Genomic DNA, 18,691 nt, shown 5'->3' on the forward strand with positions numbered 1-18,691 from the left:
CAACTCTCTGTTGGGTGAAAATCCTAACTAAAAAGTCTTAATTCAGGTCACCTTTACAACAGGTAACGATATACTCTTCAGAGCCATGAATGAGAGAAACCACTATATTTACCACTCTAGAGGAGAAAAGGATTCCTTTTCAGTACCCACACTCTTTTGTTATGAAACCTTGACCTTGGGACTTTAGGCTAGATTGAATGTAGCAGTTTGTTTCTAAAGGCCCCATCTTAATTACCCATAGTCACTGAAGGCTGATTCTGAAAGCTGGTTTTTTCAACATGCCTCAGTGACTGCAGATCTTGCTGGGGACTAGCTAATGTGTAATATGGTCCTATCATTCAGTGGGGAGGGCACCTTTTTTTTTTTTTGTCATAGAGCAAAATATACCACTAAAGTGAACCAAGAATGGGACAATTATTGTCTAGGATACATAGGACAATTCTAGTCCATGAGATTTAATCCTTATGAGGTAAGTTAGATGTGCAATAAGGTCCATAATGGTTATTATCTCTTTTCACATTGCTAAGGCAGGATGGGGACAGGTTAATGGCACACTCTCTAAGTTTTCTAAGTTGTAGTTACTGTTATTATAGATCATTATCATACCCCCTAGGAGGTAAGCTTCACAAAGATAAGGAGTTTTAGACTCCACGTTCATTGCTGCATCCTCAGTACTTAGAACAGTACCTGGCACATAGTAGGAACCTGTATAAGATTGTGATTATTATTATTTTTTTAAGTAGATTCCATGCCCAGTGTGGAGCCTGTGCGGCGCTTGAACTCATGCCTCTGAGATCAAGACCCAAGCTAAGTTTAAGAGTAAAACGCTTAACCAATTGAGCCACCCAGGTGCCCCATGATTATTAGTTTTTATTCAGCAGATATACATATGCTCAGAACTATTGTACTTTCTTTTCTTCTCTCTCCCTGGCATGATTTCCCTGCTCCTCATCAGTCAAGTCTCAGCCCAAATAGTATTTAGCAACCTCTTCTTTCCCCCATCATCCCAAGTCGTTTTAAACATTTACTCACTAAACGCTTATATAGCATTTAATGTGCCAGGTACATCTAAGCATTTTACCAAGATTTATTTCACAACAGCCCTATGAGAAAGGTTTATTATTATTTCGATTTTACAGAGAAAAGCTAAAGCACAGCGAGGTTAAATAGCTCAAAATCATATAGTCGGGAAACTGTAGCTAGATTCAAACCCAGGTGGTCTAGCTTCAGAGTTCATGTACTGAACCACCATGTTTTATTGCCTATCATATTACCTACTTTATTTCTGGCATCAGTAATAAGTAGGGTTACATTCAGGCCTTCGTCACATTTTTATAAATCAAGTCTTATTAGAACACAATCACCTCCATTCTTTAGGATAGGCTGTGGCTGTTTTCATGGCAAAAGTACTATTGAGTAGTTGCCACTGAGATTGTATGGCCTCCAGAACCAAAAATATTCACTCTCTGGCTCTTGACTGAAAAAAGTTTGAAAAAGGTTAAAGTTCCATCAGAGCAGGGGCCTGGTTTTGTTCACCTCCTGTGTACATAGCTTCTAACAGTGCCTGGGGCAGAGAGCAGTACGCAATAAATACGTGTTGAACCAAGGAGCTTTTACTCAGTGGTGTAACAAGGTTCTGTGCCTTCATACTGACCCCTTGACCCCTTTGACTTTTTAAAGATAATCTTAACAATAACCTTTCTAGTTTGATCTCTAGGTTTGGAGGTTGCTATGTTAAAGTTGCTTGTCCTTGGAGTATTGCTTCACGATGTTTCACTGAGTGGCCAAGATGAGGCTCCTCCCAAGGCCGATGGCATTCCAGGCGAACCTCTGTTTAACTATGCCAGTATCCGCTTGCCCGAGGAGCACATTCCCTTCTTTTTGCACAATAATAGGCATATTGCCACGGTCTGTAAGAAAGACTCACATTGTCCTTATAAGGTAGGTGTTAGTTTTTCTCCTCTTATTTATTTTTAAAAGGATGTTGGTTCTACTTTACCACCTGAACTTGAAGGTATCATTCTGTAAGGTAGCTATAAGACCTTGTTTGCGTGTTTGCATCTAGTGCTTGTAAGTGCTTAAACTTTGCTTAAAATTATATTCCAACCCCTTCACAAGAATGAGATTTAAAATCTGAATCGTGAATAAAATTTAAAATCTAAATCACTAATGAAATAGTCAGCCAGTGTATACTATTTGTATACACTGTAAACAAAGCGAATTAGAATTTATCCAGACAAGAATGTCTAATTAAAAGTAACTAGAGAATTTCACACCTCTTTTTTTCTCCTCTCAACTGGCCTTGAGAGGGTCTCTTAGCATTTAATTTTGGTAATAACACCTCCGCCTCTGTCTCCACATAATTATGACTGTTACTATGGCCTTCCTTCTGTTTTAGAGTTGTTGGAAACGCCTCAAATTGGAGCCCATTAAGATGTCTCACGAGGTCTCAGAGATCAAAGCTGGGCCTTGTGAGACACTTCCTTTCCCATGGTGCTGGCTCAGGAAGCATATGGAGAAGCAAACCTGGGAACCAGACCAATGTTGTTTCTGAGCCTTGCAGAAGAGCAGCTTAGGTTCCCCCGCCAGCAGCCTCTGCTGTGTCCCTTCAGGGCTGCAGAGCTAACCCATTTTGTGGCCTTTCTGTTGATCTTTATTGATGAGTCAAGCTGATCCATTTAATTTTCTGTGATTCTTTTGATTATAGAAATTCCATTCTATGTGACTTTTTTAGGAACTGATTTAAGAATCACTTTGCTCACTGAGAAAGGCAGTTTCATTATGCTCCTTTGGGAAATTCCAATTCAAGTGGTCTTTGGTAGTGTAGGGAAAGCCTGGGCTTTTGGTTGGGGCACCGACTTGGTGGCGGAGGAGTGATGATTAAGGATCATTGTTGTTAGATCTTTGAGACCGTTATTCTTAAGGTTTATTCTAATCCTTTTAATTACATGAATGTGTACTAGAAGATGTAAGAGCGAAAGTTCTATGAAGATTTGTTTTTTTGCATGGAAAAATCTGAAGAATCATCTCTAACTGTCAGAAGAAGGGAGACCTTCTGTCTAAATGTACATGTTTTATGTTCTAGAAACACTTAGAGAATCTGAAATACTGCTGGGGTTATGAGAAATCCTGCAAACCAGAATTCAGGTTTGGTTACCCTGTTTGCACCTACATCGACATGGGATGGTAAGCTTCTAGGCGGAATCCTCCCCCTTACATCATCTTTCTTTGCAGTATATGATGATGCCCCACCTCGCAGCTAGACTCTTTTGGCTTTAGATAATATTTCCTTTAGATATTAATTTGCTTACACAGTCATGAATTCAAGTTGACCTACCTCCCCACCCTTCTCCCACCCTGTACGGGAATATCTCTTATTTCCTCTGCCAGAGAGAGAAAACAATATGGATCACCAGAAAGTATTTCCCCCCAACAACCACTAAAAAGAGAACTTGATGCTTTCTTCTTGATTGTGGAGGGGAGTGTGAAATGTAATTAGTATTTCCAATACATGTGAGATTAGTGGAGTAAAGAAAATACAGTAATTAGTAGCTCATTTTCTCTTATTTTCTTCAGTTCCAGATAACCCTAACATCATACATTTCTGTTGTGTATTTTTAGTGTAAGGAAGTAAGTCTGTGAATAACTTATTTTGGTAACTTCACATAGCAAGGGAGTTATAGGGAGATTATGACTGTTAAAAAAAATTAATGTCAGACTTCTGGCAGTTTAACCTTTAGGAAGAAATTCAAGGCTCAGAAAAGGTTAAAAAAAAGAGAGAGAGGGAGAGAGAAAGAAAAATCAAAGAATCTTTTTGATTGTGAATAGGACAGATACCCTTGAATCAGCCCAGGACATATTCTGGAAACAAGCTGACTTTGGATATGCAGGAGAGCGCCTGGAGGAGCTGCATGTTCTCTGCCAGCCTGAGGAACCGGTGGGTATTTATCTTCAAATGCTCCTAGTGTTTAGATTGTCATGTAAAAACAAGATAAATGGTTCCATGAGAGGGATCCTTATTCCTGTATATATTGGCTTAGTCTTTCATTTAACATTCTAAAAGAAGTTGTTCTGTTTCATTTGGAAGCCGTGTCCTCACTTTCACACATATATTGGATGGTCATATTTTGAGGCAGTTAAAATATTACCAGGTTTAGAATTCCGCCCCCCAACATTACGCCAAAGAAGGTAAACTGATAAATTGCATCTTTCCAAATTCCCTCACAAGTAGTTTGGGACAGATGACACACCCCCTCCCTCTATACTGCTCTGTCTGTTTAGGACTTTACAGTTTGCGAAAAGTTTATCTGTATGTAAGCTAGCTTGATTTTCACAGGCCTTATAGCAGAGAGACAGGGTAGGTATTACTGATGCCACTTGGCCACAGAGGAAAACAAGGTCCTCAGAGAGGTCAAGCGACTTCTCCAGAACCACAAAGCTAATAAATAGGTAGACTTGTCATCTCGAAATCAGATACAGTTCTTTTTCTGTGAGGCTTCCAACCGCAGTACCTTACGCTCAGTGGGTAAGCCAAACATGCTCCATGAGTCAGTTTTGTGTAGTCGAGACAAGAGCAGACTCCGCGCTGTAGGGTCAAAACCTGATTCTTAGAGTACCCAACCCTTCTATGTTTCAATTTCCTTTTCTTTCAGGCTATGCCTATATCATAGCTTGTGCTAGAGAGGAAATGAGATTCTGCTTATAAAATTGCTCAGTGTGAGACCCGGCTCCCAGCAAAGGGCTCAGTTAGTTTTCAAAGGTCTGTGGGGTTGTGAGCACTTACTATTAAAGGTGTCTTATCTGTCAAGGTTCTTGAGCTCTGGCCAAGTCTCTGACCTCTTGGAGGCAGTCTAGAAAATTAAAAAAAAAAAGTTTCTTTGTCTACTTTCATTAAGAAACTAAATATATGCTCTGTAGTGCTTTAAAATTTTTTTTAAATTTTTATTTATTTATTCATGAGAGACACAGAGAGAGGCAGAGACACAGATGGAGAAGCAGGCTCCCTGCGGGGAGCCTGATGTGGGATTCCATCCCAGGACCCCGGGATCATGACCTAAGCCAAAGGCAGATGCTCAACCACTGAGCCCCTTGGGGATCCCTCTGTAGAGCTTTTAGGGGTATCATATAATAAACCCGAAGCAGTTGTAGGCAAGTGGATGAATCCCATAGGAGGAAGGCGTGGTTTTAACCTGCACTGCTGCAGGATGCCCTTAACATACATTGGTTTTTGTGTGTTGCATACTCTGGCCGGAGTCCACCTGTTCCTGTGGAAGGGGCAAGGGGAAAGCCACAACCCCACCTCACACACCCCATCCCTGACAATATGTAGGATCTTTCCTGGCCAAGATCTACTGTGATATATTTTGTCCAATCAGCATGATCCCTTACCAACTACTGATTCCAGAACCCCATGTGGGTTAAGGTTAAAGCTTTGCATTCATTGGGAATTATGGCAAAACAAAAACAAAAAAAAGGCATTTAAATCTATAAATAAAATCTAGAGCAGATAAAAGTTTTTGAAACTGTCCCTATTTTGGCACAAGCCAGACTGGTAAAAAGAGAAACAGGCTCTGGTAGTTGACTCTTAAGCTCTTTTATATCAGTGATTTAAAAAACATCGCCCTCTTATTGCTGCTGAGACAGGGACTCCCAGAAGTTTTATGGTTTGTAGAAAGCACCTCATATTAAAATTGGCAGACTGCCCTTCCAGCCTTCATTTTAGCGTCTGTTATGTGTGCATTATTCTCTGTTTCATTTGGCTTGACTTTGAAAAAGGCTTTTTCGCATAGCTACAAGGGTAGTATGGCTTTGAGAGTTTTTTTTTTTTTTTTATAAAGAAGACTACAGTGAAAACACGCATAAAGCCTTAAAGTTTGAGATGATATAAATAGAACATTTGGGCATTCTTTGTAGTAATTTAAAAGTGAGCATGCACACTGGCAAAACTAGGCTTGACCAGAGTCTGCTGGGAGGGGAAAAAAAATCCATCCACAGATGCTGCCTTTCAGAAGTGATTCTTCCTTATGAATCACTGAACTCTACCTCTGAAAGTAATAACACATTATATGTTAACTAATTGAATTTAAATAAAATTAAATTTAAAAAAAAAAGAGATGCTATTCTCATCACGTTGTGTGGTTTCAGCCTGACAGTGTACATGCTGTTACTTTGTCTGGTGAGTCTGAGAGTGTCCTCAAAATATTGGTACCTGGCATTATTTTTCTCTTTTTTCTCAACTTCAATTCAGCATGACTCAAGCCTTCTGTGTTCCCGTTATCTCCAGTATTGCAGAGCAGCCAATCTCTATCTTGATTTAAGAAACATCAAGAGAAACCATGACAGGTACATAAGTGGTTGATGTTAAAACCTAATGGAAATTCTGAAATATTTCCATGTCCGGGGTAATTGCCTTGGATTTGCTTCATGATAATATAGCAATGAGGTTGGGGAACGGGTGGAGGATGGAAGACCTAGTCAGGCCACAGGGTGATCATTGCAAATTTGGGTTTGGGTCCATTGGGTTTCTGTACCTTTCTACTACTTTCATGTATGCTTGAAACGTTCTCTTATAATAGAGTTAAAATTATAATGACACACTGATTTTGGAAATTGGTAAACCACCTTAGTTCCATCCCATGTGCTTAAGTAGTAATGACATTTTTCAAACTCAGCTTAATTTTTGGTCATCCACCAGATTTAAGGAAGATTTTTTCCAGAGTGGCGAAATTGGAGGACACTGCACACTTGACACTCAGACGTTGCTGTCTGAAGGTCAGCGCAAAAGCCCTCTGCAGTCTTGGTAAGATTATTTTTTTTATAAATATGTTTCTAAAATATTTGCTTTTGTTTCTGACACTTACAGACTTTGAAAGGGATTTTTGTTTTTCTTTAAAGATTATATTTATTTATTCATGATAGACGTAGAGAGAAAGAGAGAGGCAGAGACACAGGCAGAGGGAGAAGCAGGCCCCATGCTGGGAGCCCGACGCGGGACTCGATCCCGGGACTCCAGGATCATGCCCTGAGCCAAAGGCAGGCGCTAAACCTCTGAGCCACCCAGGGATCCCCTGAAAGGGATTTTTGAATGGAAAATGTTACTTCTTTTGTGGAGAATTTGGCTACAGAATGAATCTATCAGTTGTATATGAATTAAATATATGTTTATAAAATATTAGGAAGTATGATATAGGATTTACTGATTACTAATGAAAGAAAAAAAATTCAAAAATGAATTTTTCTTAAGTCCTCATAATTTTACATGTGTTTGAGGAACAATTTTTTAAAGAAATACACATTTAGGGGTGCCTGGTTACTTGGTTAAATATCTGCCTTTGGCTTGGGTCATGATCTTGGGGTCTTGAGATCAAGCCCCCCGTTAGCTCCACTGGCACCCCAGGCTCCTCTTCAAAGTTGTAAACCCTACTTTGACTTTCAAGACCTCTGATCAGCTTTTTGAACTTTATATAAATTGGTGGATGTATTTTGATTTTCAACATTTTTTTTCCTTTTTTTTTTTCAACATTTTTAATAGTAAACTAGTTCTGTGGTCTGACTTGTTATCTCTAGAAATTAAGAAATTAGGATATTTTACAAAAACTTTTTATTTTAAAATAATTTTAGACTTACAGAAGTTTAAAAATAATACAAGGAGTTGCTGTTGTAACCCTTCCCCCAGCTTCCTCTAATGATGACATCTTACATAACCATAGCACAATGATCAAAACCAGGAAACTGACATTGGTATGGCATTATTAACTAAACACATTGGAATTTCACCAGTGTTTATATGCACTTTTAAAATTTTTTTATTTTTGATACATAATTCTGTGAAATTTATATCACATGTCCAAGTGCATGCAACTCCTGCCACAATTAGGATACAGAACTGTTGTGTCATCAGAAAGAACATGCTACCCCTTTATTTGAAGCTGAGCACTCAATTCCAACCTGTGTGTCAGGTTTTCCACATACCGCCAAGCAATTCTCCAACAGCTGAGTGTCCTACAATTCAACTCAATTTTACCACCATCTACCCAGAGACAGCATCAGATCCCATAGGTTAAGGGCTCAGTCCCAGAATTTGGACCCCAGTTGTAAGCCGAGGTGGTCACCTGTGCTTCCGACCAATTGGATGTAGATTGGGTTAGATTAATTTGCAAGCATGGCTCAAATAACTTTGAGACCCATTATACTTACTAGCCTACTGGTTTAATATAGAAGGATACAGCTCAGAGCCAACCAGATGGAAGAGATACATAGAACAAAGTATGGGGAAGGGATGCAGAGATTCTGTGCCCTCTTCAGGCACCCCCTTTTCCCCGTATCTCCATGTCTTCCCCAACCCAGAAGCCCTCTGAGCCTTCTCCTTTTCTTTTTTTTGTTTTATTTTATCTTTTGGGTTTTTTTTAAGGATTTTACTTATTTATTCATAAGAGACACAGAGAGAGAAGCAGAGACATAGGCGGAGGGAGAAGCAGTCTCCCCGGGGTGAGCCTGATGCAGCACTCGATCCCAGGACCCCAGGACCATGACCTGAACCAAAGGAAGCCGCTCAACCACTAAGCCACCCAAGTGTCATCCTTTCCAGTTTTTATGGAGGCTTCATTACATAGGCCAGTGATTGATTAAGTCATTGGATATTGGCAATTGATTCCAGCCTGTCTTTATTCCCCTATGGTGTGGGGGAAGAGTGAATGAACGCTCCAACCCTATTATCCCATGTTTTGTTCTCCTAGAAGCCAGCCCCCAATCTTAGGGAGGTCTGAAAGTACCTCGGTAGCACCGTTCTGGCTTTTGTCACTTGGAAATTCCAAGGATTTTGGAACTCTGTGTAGAGGGAATGGGAATGAATACCAAATATGTATATACCATATTATAAATGACAATATCACAGGTCACATAGGATACTCTTATGTAATGTTCATTTTTTGAGGTCAAATATTCATGCTAATAAGTAAATTCTTCAGGATAATAATCTACTATACATTTCTATGGCATTTATATTCCACTATGCAGTAGCTTTCCTAACTCATGTTAAAAATCAAAATTCAGGGGAGCTCTGGGTGGCTCAGCAGTTTAGCGCCTGCCTTTGGTCCTGGGTGTGACCCTGGAGTCCTGGGATTGAGTCCCACATCGGGCTCCCTGCATGGAGCCTGCTTCACCCTCTGCCTGTGTCTCTGCTTCTCTCTCTCTCTCTCTCTCTCTCTCTCTCTCTCTCTCTGACTTGCAGGAATAAATAAATAAAATCTTTAAAAAAATCAAAATTCAGCTGAGTAACTTTGAAATGTAGTTGGCTCTATTTAACGATTCATGAATTGGGCAGCATCCCATCTAGCAAAAAGAGAGGAGTTCCAAGGAGCTGTATAAAATGGAAGGTTTTTCTAGGCAGAAGGGGGCAGATCACCTCATTCCTATAGGGGGATAGACAGGGTCTGTGTGGCAGATGACCTCATTGGTGCTGAAAATTATAGACTGATTAAGAATACATTCGAAGAGAAGGTTGAAACTGTAATTAGGGTAGGCATTAAGCCTTGGTTTGGTGACATGGGCTTAACACAAGTGACTCCATCTTGAGCCTTTTGTTTCTTTTTAACACTTAATAGAGTTTTAAAGTAGGAGTCCTGCATTCTAGTGGGCCTTTTGATTCCTACTACATTTCGGTATCTGATTCCAAAAGGTTGGAAGTTCCCTAAGGTGTATTTATATTAGTTATTTATTGCCATGTGACTAATTACTCCAAAATATAAGCTAGTGTATATTTTTATTTATTATCTGTTTGATAACAAATTACTCCAAAATTTAACAGCTTAAGACAATACATTTTATGAGTTCATGAAGTTTCTGATGGTCAGGATTTGAAGGCAGCTTAGCTGGCTGGTTCTGGCCTATGATGTCTCATGAGGTTGAAGTTCAGCTATTGACAGGGGCTATAGCTATCTCTAGGCTCAACTCGGCCTAGAGGTTCTGCTTCTAGGCTCACTCATGGTCTAAGTTTCAGTTTGTCTCTGTCTGTTGGCTAGAGGTGTCATCTTTTTGCCATGTGGGCCTCTCTTTTAGTGCTACCCATAGCATGGCAGCTGAGTTCCCAGAAAGAGAGGCCCCAAGTGTGCCTACAAGAGACCAAACACATGCCCTAGGATGGAGGCTTCGGTCTTTGTATACCCAAATCTCAAAAATCACATACCATCATTTCTGCTATATTCTGTTCCTTAAAAGTGAATCACTAAGTCCAGCCCGAACTTAAGGGGAGGGCATTAATCTCTACCTCTTAAAGGGAGAAGTATCAAAGGATTTGTGGACATATTTTGAAGCCACTACAATATTTCAGCATTGTGCATATTTAAAAGGATTTTTTTGATATTAGTTTACATCAGTTGTGGTCTCAAAGGTGAAGGGTTACAAACAATCTTTGGGTTAACTCTAAATATCTCTTGGCACATGCTTGCGATTGTCTTCTTTTATAAGGAAGAAAACTGTGCCATGTGGTATCCAAAGATATTTTCTGAGAAAAAGGACTTTACTTTCTTCTGAGAAGCTTAGCTGTGTGCTGTCTTTCTGAGGCACTCAATAATTTTTGGAATGCCATCTGTCTCAGCATCCAAGAAGTCTATCACAAGATCACAGGACGCCTTTTTGAATCTTCCCACTTTACTGGTAGATTATTTAGCCAATTCAATGTGTAAATTTCTTCTTGTCTAGAAAATTCCAAGTTTATCTTGCACCTGAGGCTGAAATTTGAAGTCATTTTTGTTCTTTATCTCAGCATTAAAATTGGTATCAAGTTATATAAGTATTAGTATGTTGGAGAAGTTCCACATCTTCATAAGAGTATATACTAGAAGGAAAACCCCCATAATGAGCAGATCCTAAGTTACAGTGTTGCAGTCTGATGTTCAAGAGGACCCCTTTGAAACCATTTCCCAATTCATTTTTCCAGGTTTGCTGAGCTGCAGAGCTATACTGAGCTCAACTTCAGGCCTATAGAAGATGCTAAATGTGACGTTGTTATTGAAAAACCAACCTACTTCATGAAACTGGATGCAGGTGAGAAGTTAAATGTGTCTGTTACTTATTTATTGGTGAATTAGGCTTTGTTCCTTTTTTGACATGTGTATGTAGTAATTTCCTGTGACTTTCTGGGAGTCTGTGGGACATAAGTAGTGGGTTTGGGTTTTGCTTTCTTCTCTGAAGAAGTGAGCTGGTTTGAATGTCCCATTATATAATACATTTGGTATTTTAGAGGAAACCTGCACGTTTGTATCAAATGACTCACTCAGAATCAAAAGATGAACGAAAAAGATACATGGACACCTTCTGGAACTAAATTTGCCCCATCTGATTTCTCTAATCACTTGATTTGTGTTGTGCTTCGTTAGAAAAAAATTAAAAGTAAAAACTATGTGTATACTTGTGGGTAGAAAAGGAATGCCCACTGAGCTCTTCTGGCAAACTTTCTAAAACCGTTTCCCTGACTGAAGTGAACTTAAAATTCCTCTGGAAGTCAGCACTGCAGTATATTCTTGGGGGGATAAAAAAGAAGTTAAATTTATAATTATTTTCCCATTTCTACTTAGAGCTTCTGACTGTCAGCTTGCAAGTGCAGCTTTAACTCTGTGAACCAGTTGCCCTGGAGAGGGGAAATGTGGGCCAGGCCACATTTGTGTCTCATTATGAGAGGTGAAGATAACTGCCACACCACATCAAAATGCACGAGAGGCTGGGCTTCCAGTGAAATACGGAGAGCCCTCTGTCACGGATGTTTCAGAATTACTATAATTTATTGATTATATCTTTAGTGTGCTCTGCCTCCTGAAGCTGTAATTCTTATATAACAAAGTATTAGGTTCAGAAACCAGACAAGTTGAGGTTTTTGAACTAAGAGTGAGCAAGAATGCTGTGTTCAAGGTCCTGACTCATTTTTTAAATATGCAAATTAAAAAGGAGCCAAGCAAATGCTGTGATCTGCCTGCAAAAGAGGTAGATGCGCGGGAGTTGTTAAATGGGTGCTGGTACTCAAGCAGCTAACTATATAAAATGGAAATAATAGGTGAGTGTAGACCTGGGCTGTTTCTTTCCTTTATTTGAAATTCTACTTTTTTCTTCTGACTTACACCCTCATCCCGTTTCCCTTTCCACATTGACTCTTAACCATGAGAGAATGAGGTTTAACAGAACACAGACCTATTTAGGGGCACATTTCTTGAGCACGGAACCTGCATTTTCTCCCTCCTTGAAAAATCCTTGTACCACTGAGCACCAGTCTGGGCTGCGTTCCTCAGTCCATGTTACGAACTTGCTGGATGACACGAGAGAGCTAATGGGTGCCGTGTGCTCACCCTGAAATAAGGATGTGTTGTCACAAAACTTTCTTTTTCTCATGAATTTGAAAATATGCTCTTTGCCAAATGGTTCTGAATGATTAAAGGAGTGTCTCCAAATATTCATCTGAGATACCAGTCTAAAAAGAATTTTCTTTCCTTTTTCTTTCTGTTCCACTGAGGTGTAATTGACCTGCAGCCCTGTATAACTTGAAGGTGTATACAGCATAATGACCTGACTTACAGAAACTGAGAATGTTTTACTCTGATTTTCAGGCATAGAACATTCTTACTCACTGTGGGAGTGAAGTCAGAATATGTTGTGATTTCTGCTTTTGAGAGTCACTGTTTTTCATTCAGTCAACATTTTCTGTCTTTCAAGTACATGTTTCACATTGTCAGTTCTTGAAATTTCATGACACTTAGATATACATATTGCCAGGTTGGACACTGGGTCCTGCATACTTAAGTCAAAAGAGTGCATGTTTGGTTTCTTTAGACTGACGGACTTACCAACTTAGAAATAGTTGCACCCACACTCCCCTTGCCCCTGTTTGAGCCAGCAGGATCCAGGTCATCTTCATTACAGTTTCACTGTGTGCCATGCACGGGGCCGGGTGCTTTTAGGTGCACTACATGATCTTTGGATGTCTCCTAACAAAGCTGGCACCTAAGTTAAGGATTGCCTCTTTCTGGTAGAGAAGCTAAAGCTTAAGCACTTTACCAACTCATCTGAGAATGTTGCTCATGAATGGCTGAGCTGGATTCAGCCCGGTGCTTCTGATTCCAAGGTTCATGCTCTTTCAATTAGAACATGAGACACTGAGCCCTTTTAAATGATACTTGGCTAATATTTTCCTTAGAAGCAATGTTGTAAACAGTGGTGAAAAAAGGGAAAACAAGAGACAGGAATGAAAAATACCAAAATGTTAATAGGGCCATCAGTGTCAATACTTCTATGATAATAGATATTGCTTAATTGATTTTTAAAAGTAAGTGATCATAAAAAATAAAATCAGCATTCATGGTCTTATAGTTCTACTCCATTTTGAGCTAAATAAACTTCTATTATTTTTGTTGTTGTTGTAATTTACTGATCACTTGTTGCTTAGTGTATATGCAAAAAAAAGCAGGTCTGTAAGTCAGGTCATTATGCTGTATACACCTTCAAGTTATACAGGGCTGCGGGTCTCTTTACTTTTTTAAAGATTTTATTTATTAGAGAGAGAGGGAGAGCCACAAGCAAGGGGGGGGGGGCAGAAGGAGAGAGAAGCAGACTCCCCACTGAGCAGAGAGCCCGATGAGGGACTCCATGCCAGGACCCTGGGATCATTACTTAAGCCAAAGGCAGATGCTTAAGTGACTGAGCCACCCAGGCTCCCCTGCATTCCTGATTTCTAAATAGCCAATTTTACAGTGAATTTTTGAACATACTCTGTTAATTGAGGACTACCTGAATACAGATCCTTTTGTGTATGAAAAAACTCTTATTTTTTTCTCCCAATTATTTTCAGCTTAAAGTCTATCACCCTGTAAATAGCTGGGGTAGAATAAAAATTGTTGAATCCTTTGCTCTTTGGGGTTAATTAATCTAGTTTTTTTTTTCCAATACTAGGCGTTAACATGTATCACCACTTCTGTGATTTTGTCAATCTTTATATTACGCAGCACGTTAATAATTCATTCAGCACAGATGTATACATCGTGATGTGGGACACTGTAAGTAAGAATGCGCTCTCTGCTTCAGCTTTTTCTTTGCCTGGCTCAGTAACTGTATGGCTCTGATGTGGTGAAATGGAATTTTCTATGACACCCGCATTGGAATATATACACATCTACATACCTGTGCAGATGGGTGTGAACGTATATCTGCATGTACATGTCCACATATGTGTAGGCAGGTACCTTTGCCTGTATATAACTTTGTTCATTGAATTTTTAAAAAGATTTTTATTTATTTATTTGAGAGAGAGCGAGAGAGCACAAGTGTGGGGAGCAGCAGAAGGGGAAGGAGAAGCAAGCTCCCTGCTGAGCGGGGAGCCCCATGTGATGCGGAGCTTGATCCCAGGACCAGGGATGGTGACCTGAGCCAAAAGCAGATGTTTAACTGAACCACCTAGGCACCCCTGTTTTTTTGAATTTTAGAATGAAACAGTGGAAGATTACTTTTCCCCTTGGGGAAGGCAGAGGTCCAGAGACCTATGCTCAGTGTTCTTCTGAGACACACGTGTGAAGGCTTCATTTGCTTACCCTCTCTGACCACCCACCTGACCCCCATGGGGAGAGCTTGCCTACGTTTTACAGTGTGGCTTCCTGTAATTGCCATTCACCTTTGCTTGATTGTAGAGCTCCCCTTTGCTACTTGCTCGGTGACAATGCTGTGTGTATCAGCTCACTAACAAGGGCGAGTCTTAGGCATAAGCATAAAGACATGTATGTTCTGAATTATACCTGCTGTTTGCTTAGTTATTTTTAGCACAGACTGTTCTCTTTTTTTTTCTTTGCTGGCCTTTTCCCTGCTTCTTCCCATATCCTGCTCCACCTGCCAAGGTAACTCCTAAAGTTGCTCCAATTTCCTCAATTGTGAAATGGGATAATTCTGGTATCTAGATCAGTGTCTTCTTGAGGACAAACCGTAGAGTTTATAACCAATCATAGTGCTGGCACATAGCACATGTACTCTGCATGTTGACTGTGACAATGACAATGATAGGGAGAACAAGTGGTTTATGATGTACGTGGCAGGCTGCCTCAACTGTAAAGTTGGAACAGCCACTAGAGATCATCTAAAGTTCAGCTAGACATACCAACTCACAAGTTGCTTGGCCTATCGTTCTTGCAGGGGGACCACAGCTTGCTGGCAGGGCAGCTTCAGGCATTTCTTCCAGAGGCCTGAAGAGCACAGCTCAGATGTGAGGGGCTGGGAACCACCTGGGGCAGGTACCGGCATCTCATGCCCCACAGGGACCAATATCTCCTGCACACCAACCAAACTGGCCGAGGCCCCAGGATCCCCATACCACACGGCCAGTTCCAAGAGTCATTGTACCTTTCCCCAGTCCAGATTCAATGTACCCATCAAGCCTCTTTTTAAATCACAAGTAGTGGGGCACCTCAGTGGTTCAGCTGGTAAAGCATCTGCTTTTGGCTCAGGTTGTGATTCCCGGGTCTTGGGATCGAGTCCCACATCGGGCTCCTTGCTCAGCTGGGAGCCTGCTTCTCCTTCTGCCTGCCATGCGTGCTCTCTCTGTGTCAGATAAATATATAAAATATTAAAATAAACAAATCGCAAGTAGTGTTTTACCTAAAAAGACAGTTGACATGTGTCGTCTTTATTTCCGGAGAACAGGAAATGAGAGCCAGTTATCTGAGGGTCACCTTCTTGTGCAGAAGGGGAAATGGCTTCATCAGTGTCTTTTTTTTTCGCAGACAGGAGGCTCATAGTAGAGCTGCATAGAAAGGTTTTCTTTATCACAGCTCCATGGACCTTAAGTCCCATGAGAACTGGTTAATAATTCTTGGCCTGTTAACATTCTCTTTTGATTTATATTTCCCTTTCATGGGCCAATGTGGCTACCAACATAGTTTCCATTCTTGAAAATGTTTTTGTGAGCAGAAGGCACGGCATTTCCTTTCTCCTCCTCTCTCTGTAGAAATGCTTCCAGGCTGCCATCACTAGCTATCAGAAGCACTGAATGATTAACTCGGAATGGTTGAGATAACTGGTGTTATCTCATTTAATGCTTACAGCGCTCTGTGGAGTAGGGTTTTTATTTGAGGAAGCTGAGGCTGAGCCACAGGCAGGTGTTCTGAGAGGACACGGTAAGGGCTCCAAGTCAGGCAGCCAGACCCCAGTCCTGTGCCCTGAAACCACCGTGCTCTGTCCCCTCCCTCTACTTCTCTGCAGATCAGATTAAGTTGATGGAAAGCTTTTTAGACACTTTTCCAGAAGCTTCCTTATCTCTTGTTGCATGTTTTGCCATGTCTTCCTCAAGCAGATTGAGTTAAACTGAGCCAACTTCTACAACCCTCCCCTTCTCTGCACCTGCTGGGAGGGCATAGATCACATGTCCAGCCACTGTGAAGTCCCAGGTTACTCAGTTAACTGGGTGCATGATGTTAGGGCAGTCTGACCACGCTAGGCAGGCACAGACAGGCCAGATTTAGCCAAGCACAGTTGCCACCCTGCTATTACGTCCTTCCTTTGGTATTCTCTGTGCAGACCCTTCAAACCTGTGTACTTGGGCACAGAGGTCTTTACTAGATGCTCAGTCAGGTTCTTGGGACAAGTAAGTCTGCCAAGTAGCTTCAGAATTGAGGCCCACAGGACACTGTAGGTTGGATGAGGACAGCATTAAGGTGTCGTGTGGCTTCACTTTTTTCTCTTGCTGGTAAGGCCTTGGATGAAGTGACACTGCAGCCCCTACGAAGATAGTGATGCAAACCTCCCCCCGTGAATGCTGTAGCCTCCAAGCCAGGGTTGAGCAGCGTGCCTGGGAGAAGAACAAGCGGTGGCTGTGGTCACTGTCCACATCTTAGTGACATTTTACAAATAGTCCTCTCAAGGAAACATAGTGGGCCTTCCCTCTCATCCTCTCCAGTCTTAGCACTTTGGCCTCTCCTCAGGCACATGGCTTCCTTGGTGAGCTGGGCAAGGCCACCAGCCCCCAGAGATGCACAGAGGGATAGTCCTGCAGATGCATTTCTGGCCACAGCAAGGTTGCTCTCACTCAGCAGAATGAATAAAAGGGAACTTACTGCAGGCTTTCCACATTTCCTTGTGCTGAGTAGTAGTATAGCTTCATTATTATTATTTTTAATTTTGCAAATAATACCTGTTTGTAATGGGTTCAAACAACACAGAAGTATGTAAAGTTAAGAGAAGTCTCCTGTCCCTAGAGAGGAGGAGGTTGGAAGGTGGACAGGATGGATGAAGGGAATCAAGAAGTACAGATATCCAATTATAAAATAAATAAGTCATCGGGATGTAATAAATAAATATAAATAAATAAATAGATAGATAGATAGATAGATAGATAGATAGATAGATAGAAAAAGGTCTCCTTACTTTCTTTTTCTTCCCCATTTCACTCAAAGGTAACTGACTACAGTTACCATGTATGAATCTTTTGCAAGACTTTAGCAAATATAAATACATCCTTATCCAAAGTTTATGTAAGGATTTATATAAGGATATAATACAATTTGTGTCAGGGAATGTTTCTATTAGATCCTTACAGAAAATATGCTCTCATATTTGTGAACTTAATATTATATCAGGGGCCATCTTTCTTTTTTTTTTTTTTTTTTAATTAATTTTTATTGGTGTTCAATTTACCAACATACAGAAAAACACCCAGGGGCCATCTTTCCAAGTGGGTACATGTAGGGTTCTTATTTGTTTTCAGTGGTTACATGGTGTTCAATTTGGTGGATGTTACGGAGTTTCTGGTATTTGATATGTGCCAGGGTGTGTGTATGATCTCCAGGCCCTCACCCCAATCATACTTAGTTTCCATTTTTGTGCTATTTATGGAAATGCAGTGACATTCTTTCCACAGACATATGTCTTTATGCCCTCATCCCAGCATTTCTGTAGGATGCATTCCTGGAAGGAGAATTTCTGAGTCATAGGTTAGATGCATGTTTAAGTTGGAGACATACACAGGAGGAAGTTTTATGACATCTTTAAGAATATCCAAATATTCTTCAACATGAGACTAGAAAGAAGTCCCTCCTTCCCCTGTGGCAGATAATTTGAAGTTGAGGGATGTAGATAAGAAGCTTCCAGAGCTGGTGGTTACTGAATAATACATGATTTCCCTGGAAAGGGATCAGCCAGGATTGCTTTATTTTATTATTAACTTTTCCTTTCAAAGGTATCTTATTTTATCTGAGGTATTTTATCTCAAGAAACCATCTAGAATCACTTCTTTTAATTGCCCTTTATTTATTATTGAACCAGAATAGGGACATTTCATTTTTGATGGTGTTGAGAAGGCCTTTATTAGAATGGGATTGGAGAAACATCGAAGGAAAAAAAATTTTTTATCACTACATCTAACAGTTCTCAATAACTTTGAAATAACTCTAATATGTGTAACATAAAAATTTCAAAATCTGAAAAAAAGAATGCTATAATGATAAAAAGACATGAACATAATGTATAACCCACTATGGACCTTGAATGTCATCCCACAATACATAGTTCTTACTTATTTTGACTGAAGTTTTCAATCTAAGTTATACCATTTTTAAATAAATTGATCTCTTTCCTTTAGCTGATGGAGCACATAATTAATTTCTACTTTTCAAAAATGAAATGCATTCAGTAAATGTACTAGAAAGAACTACTTCCTGCTGTGAGGCAAATT

At 40.3% G+C, this 18,691-nt stretch overlaps 1 protein-coding gene across 3 annotated transcripts in view; it reads left to right on the forward strand.

The window, feature by feature from the left end:
• The window catches only part of EOGT (EGF domain specific O-linked N-acetylglucosamine transferase), a 36,113-nt gene that overhangs the window by 2,127 nt on the left and 15,295 nt on the right, over positions 1-18,691 (forward strand). For 2 of the 3 annotated variants that reach the window (XM_072720493.1, XM_072720495.1), the window contains exons 3-9: positions 1,706-1,941; positions 3,086-3,186; positions 3,829-3,937; positions 6,248-6,342; positions 6,695-6,799; positions 10,937-11,043; positions 13,933-14,036. In XM_072720493.1, the coding sequence (XP_072576594.1) occupies positions 1,732-1,941; positions 3,086-3,186; positions 3,829-3,937; positions 6,248-6,342; positions 6,695-6,799; positions 10,937-11,043; positions 13,933-14,036 (831 nt within the window). In that variant the 5' untranslated portion in view covers positions 1,706-1,731. The remainder of the gene's footprint in view (positions 1-1,705; positions 1,942-3,085; positions 3,187-3,828; positions 3,938-6,247; positions 6,343-6,694; positions 6,800-10,936; positions 11,044-13,932; positions 14,037-18,691) is intronic. The other variant, XM_072720494.1, reaches the window with a different exon arrangement.

Source organism: Vulpes vulpes, chromosome 9, assembly GCF_048418805.1.
Source record: "Vulpes vulpes isolate BD-2025 chromosome 9, VulVul3, whole genome shotgun sequence".
NCBI lineage: Eukaryota > Metazoa > Chordata > Mammalia > Carnivora > Canidae > Vulpes > Vulpes vulpes.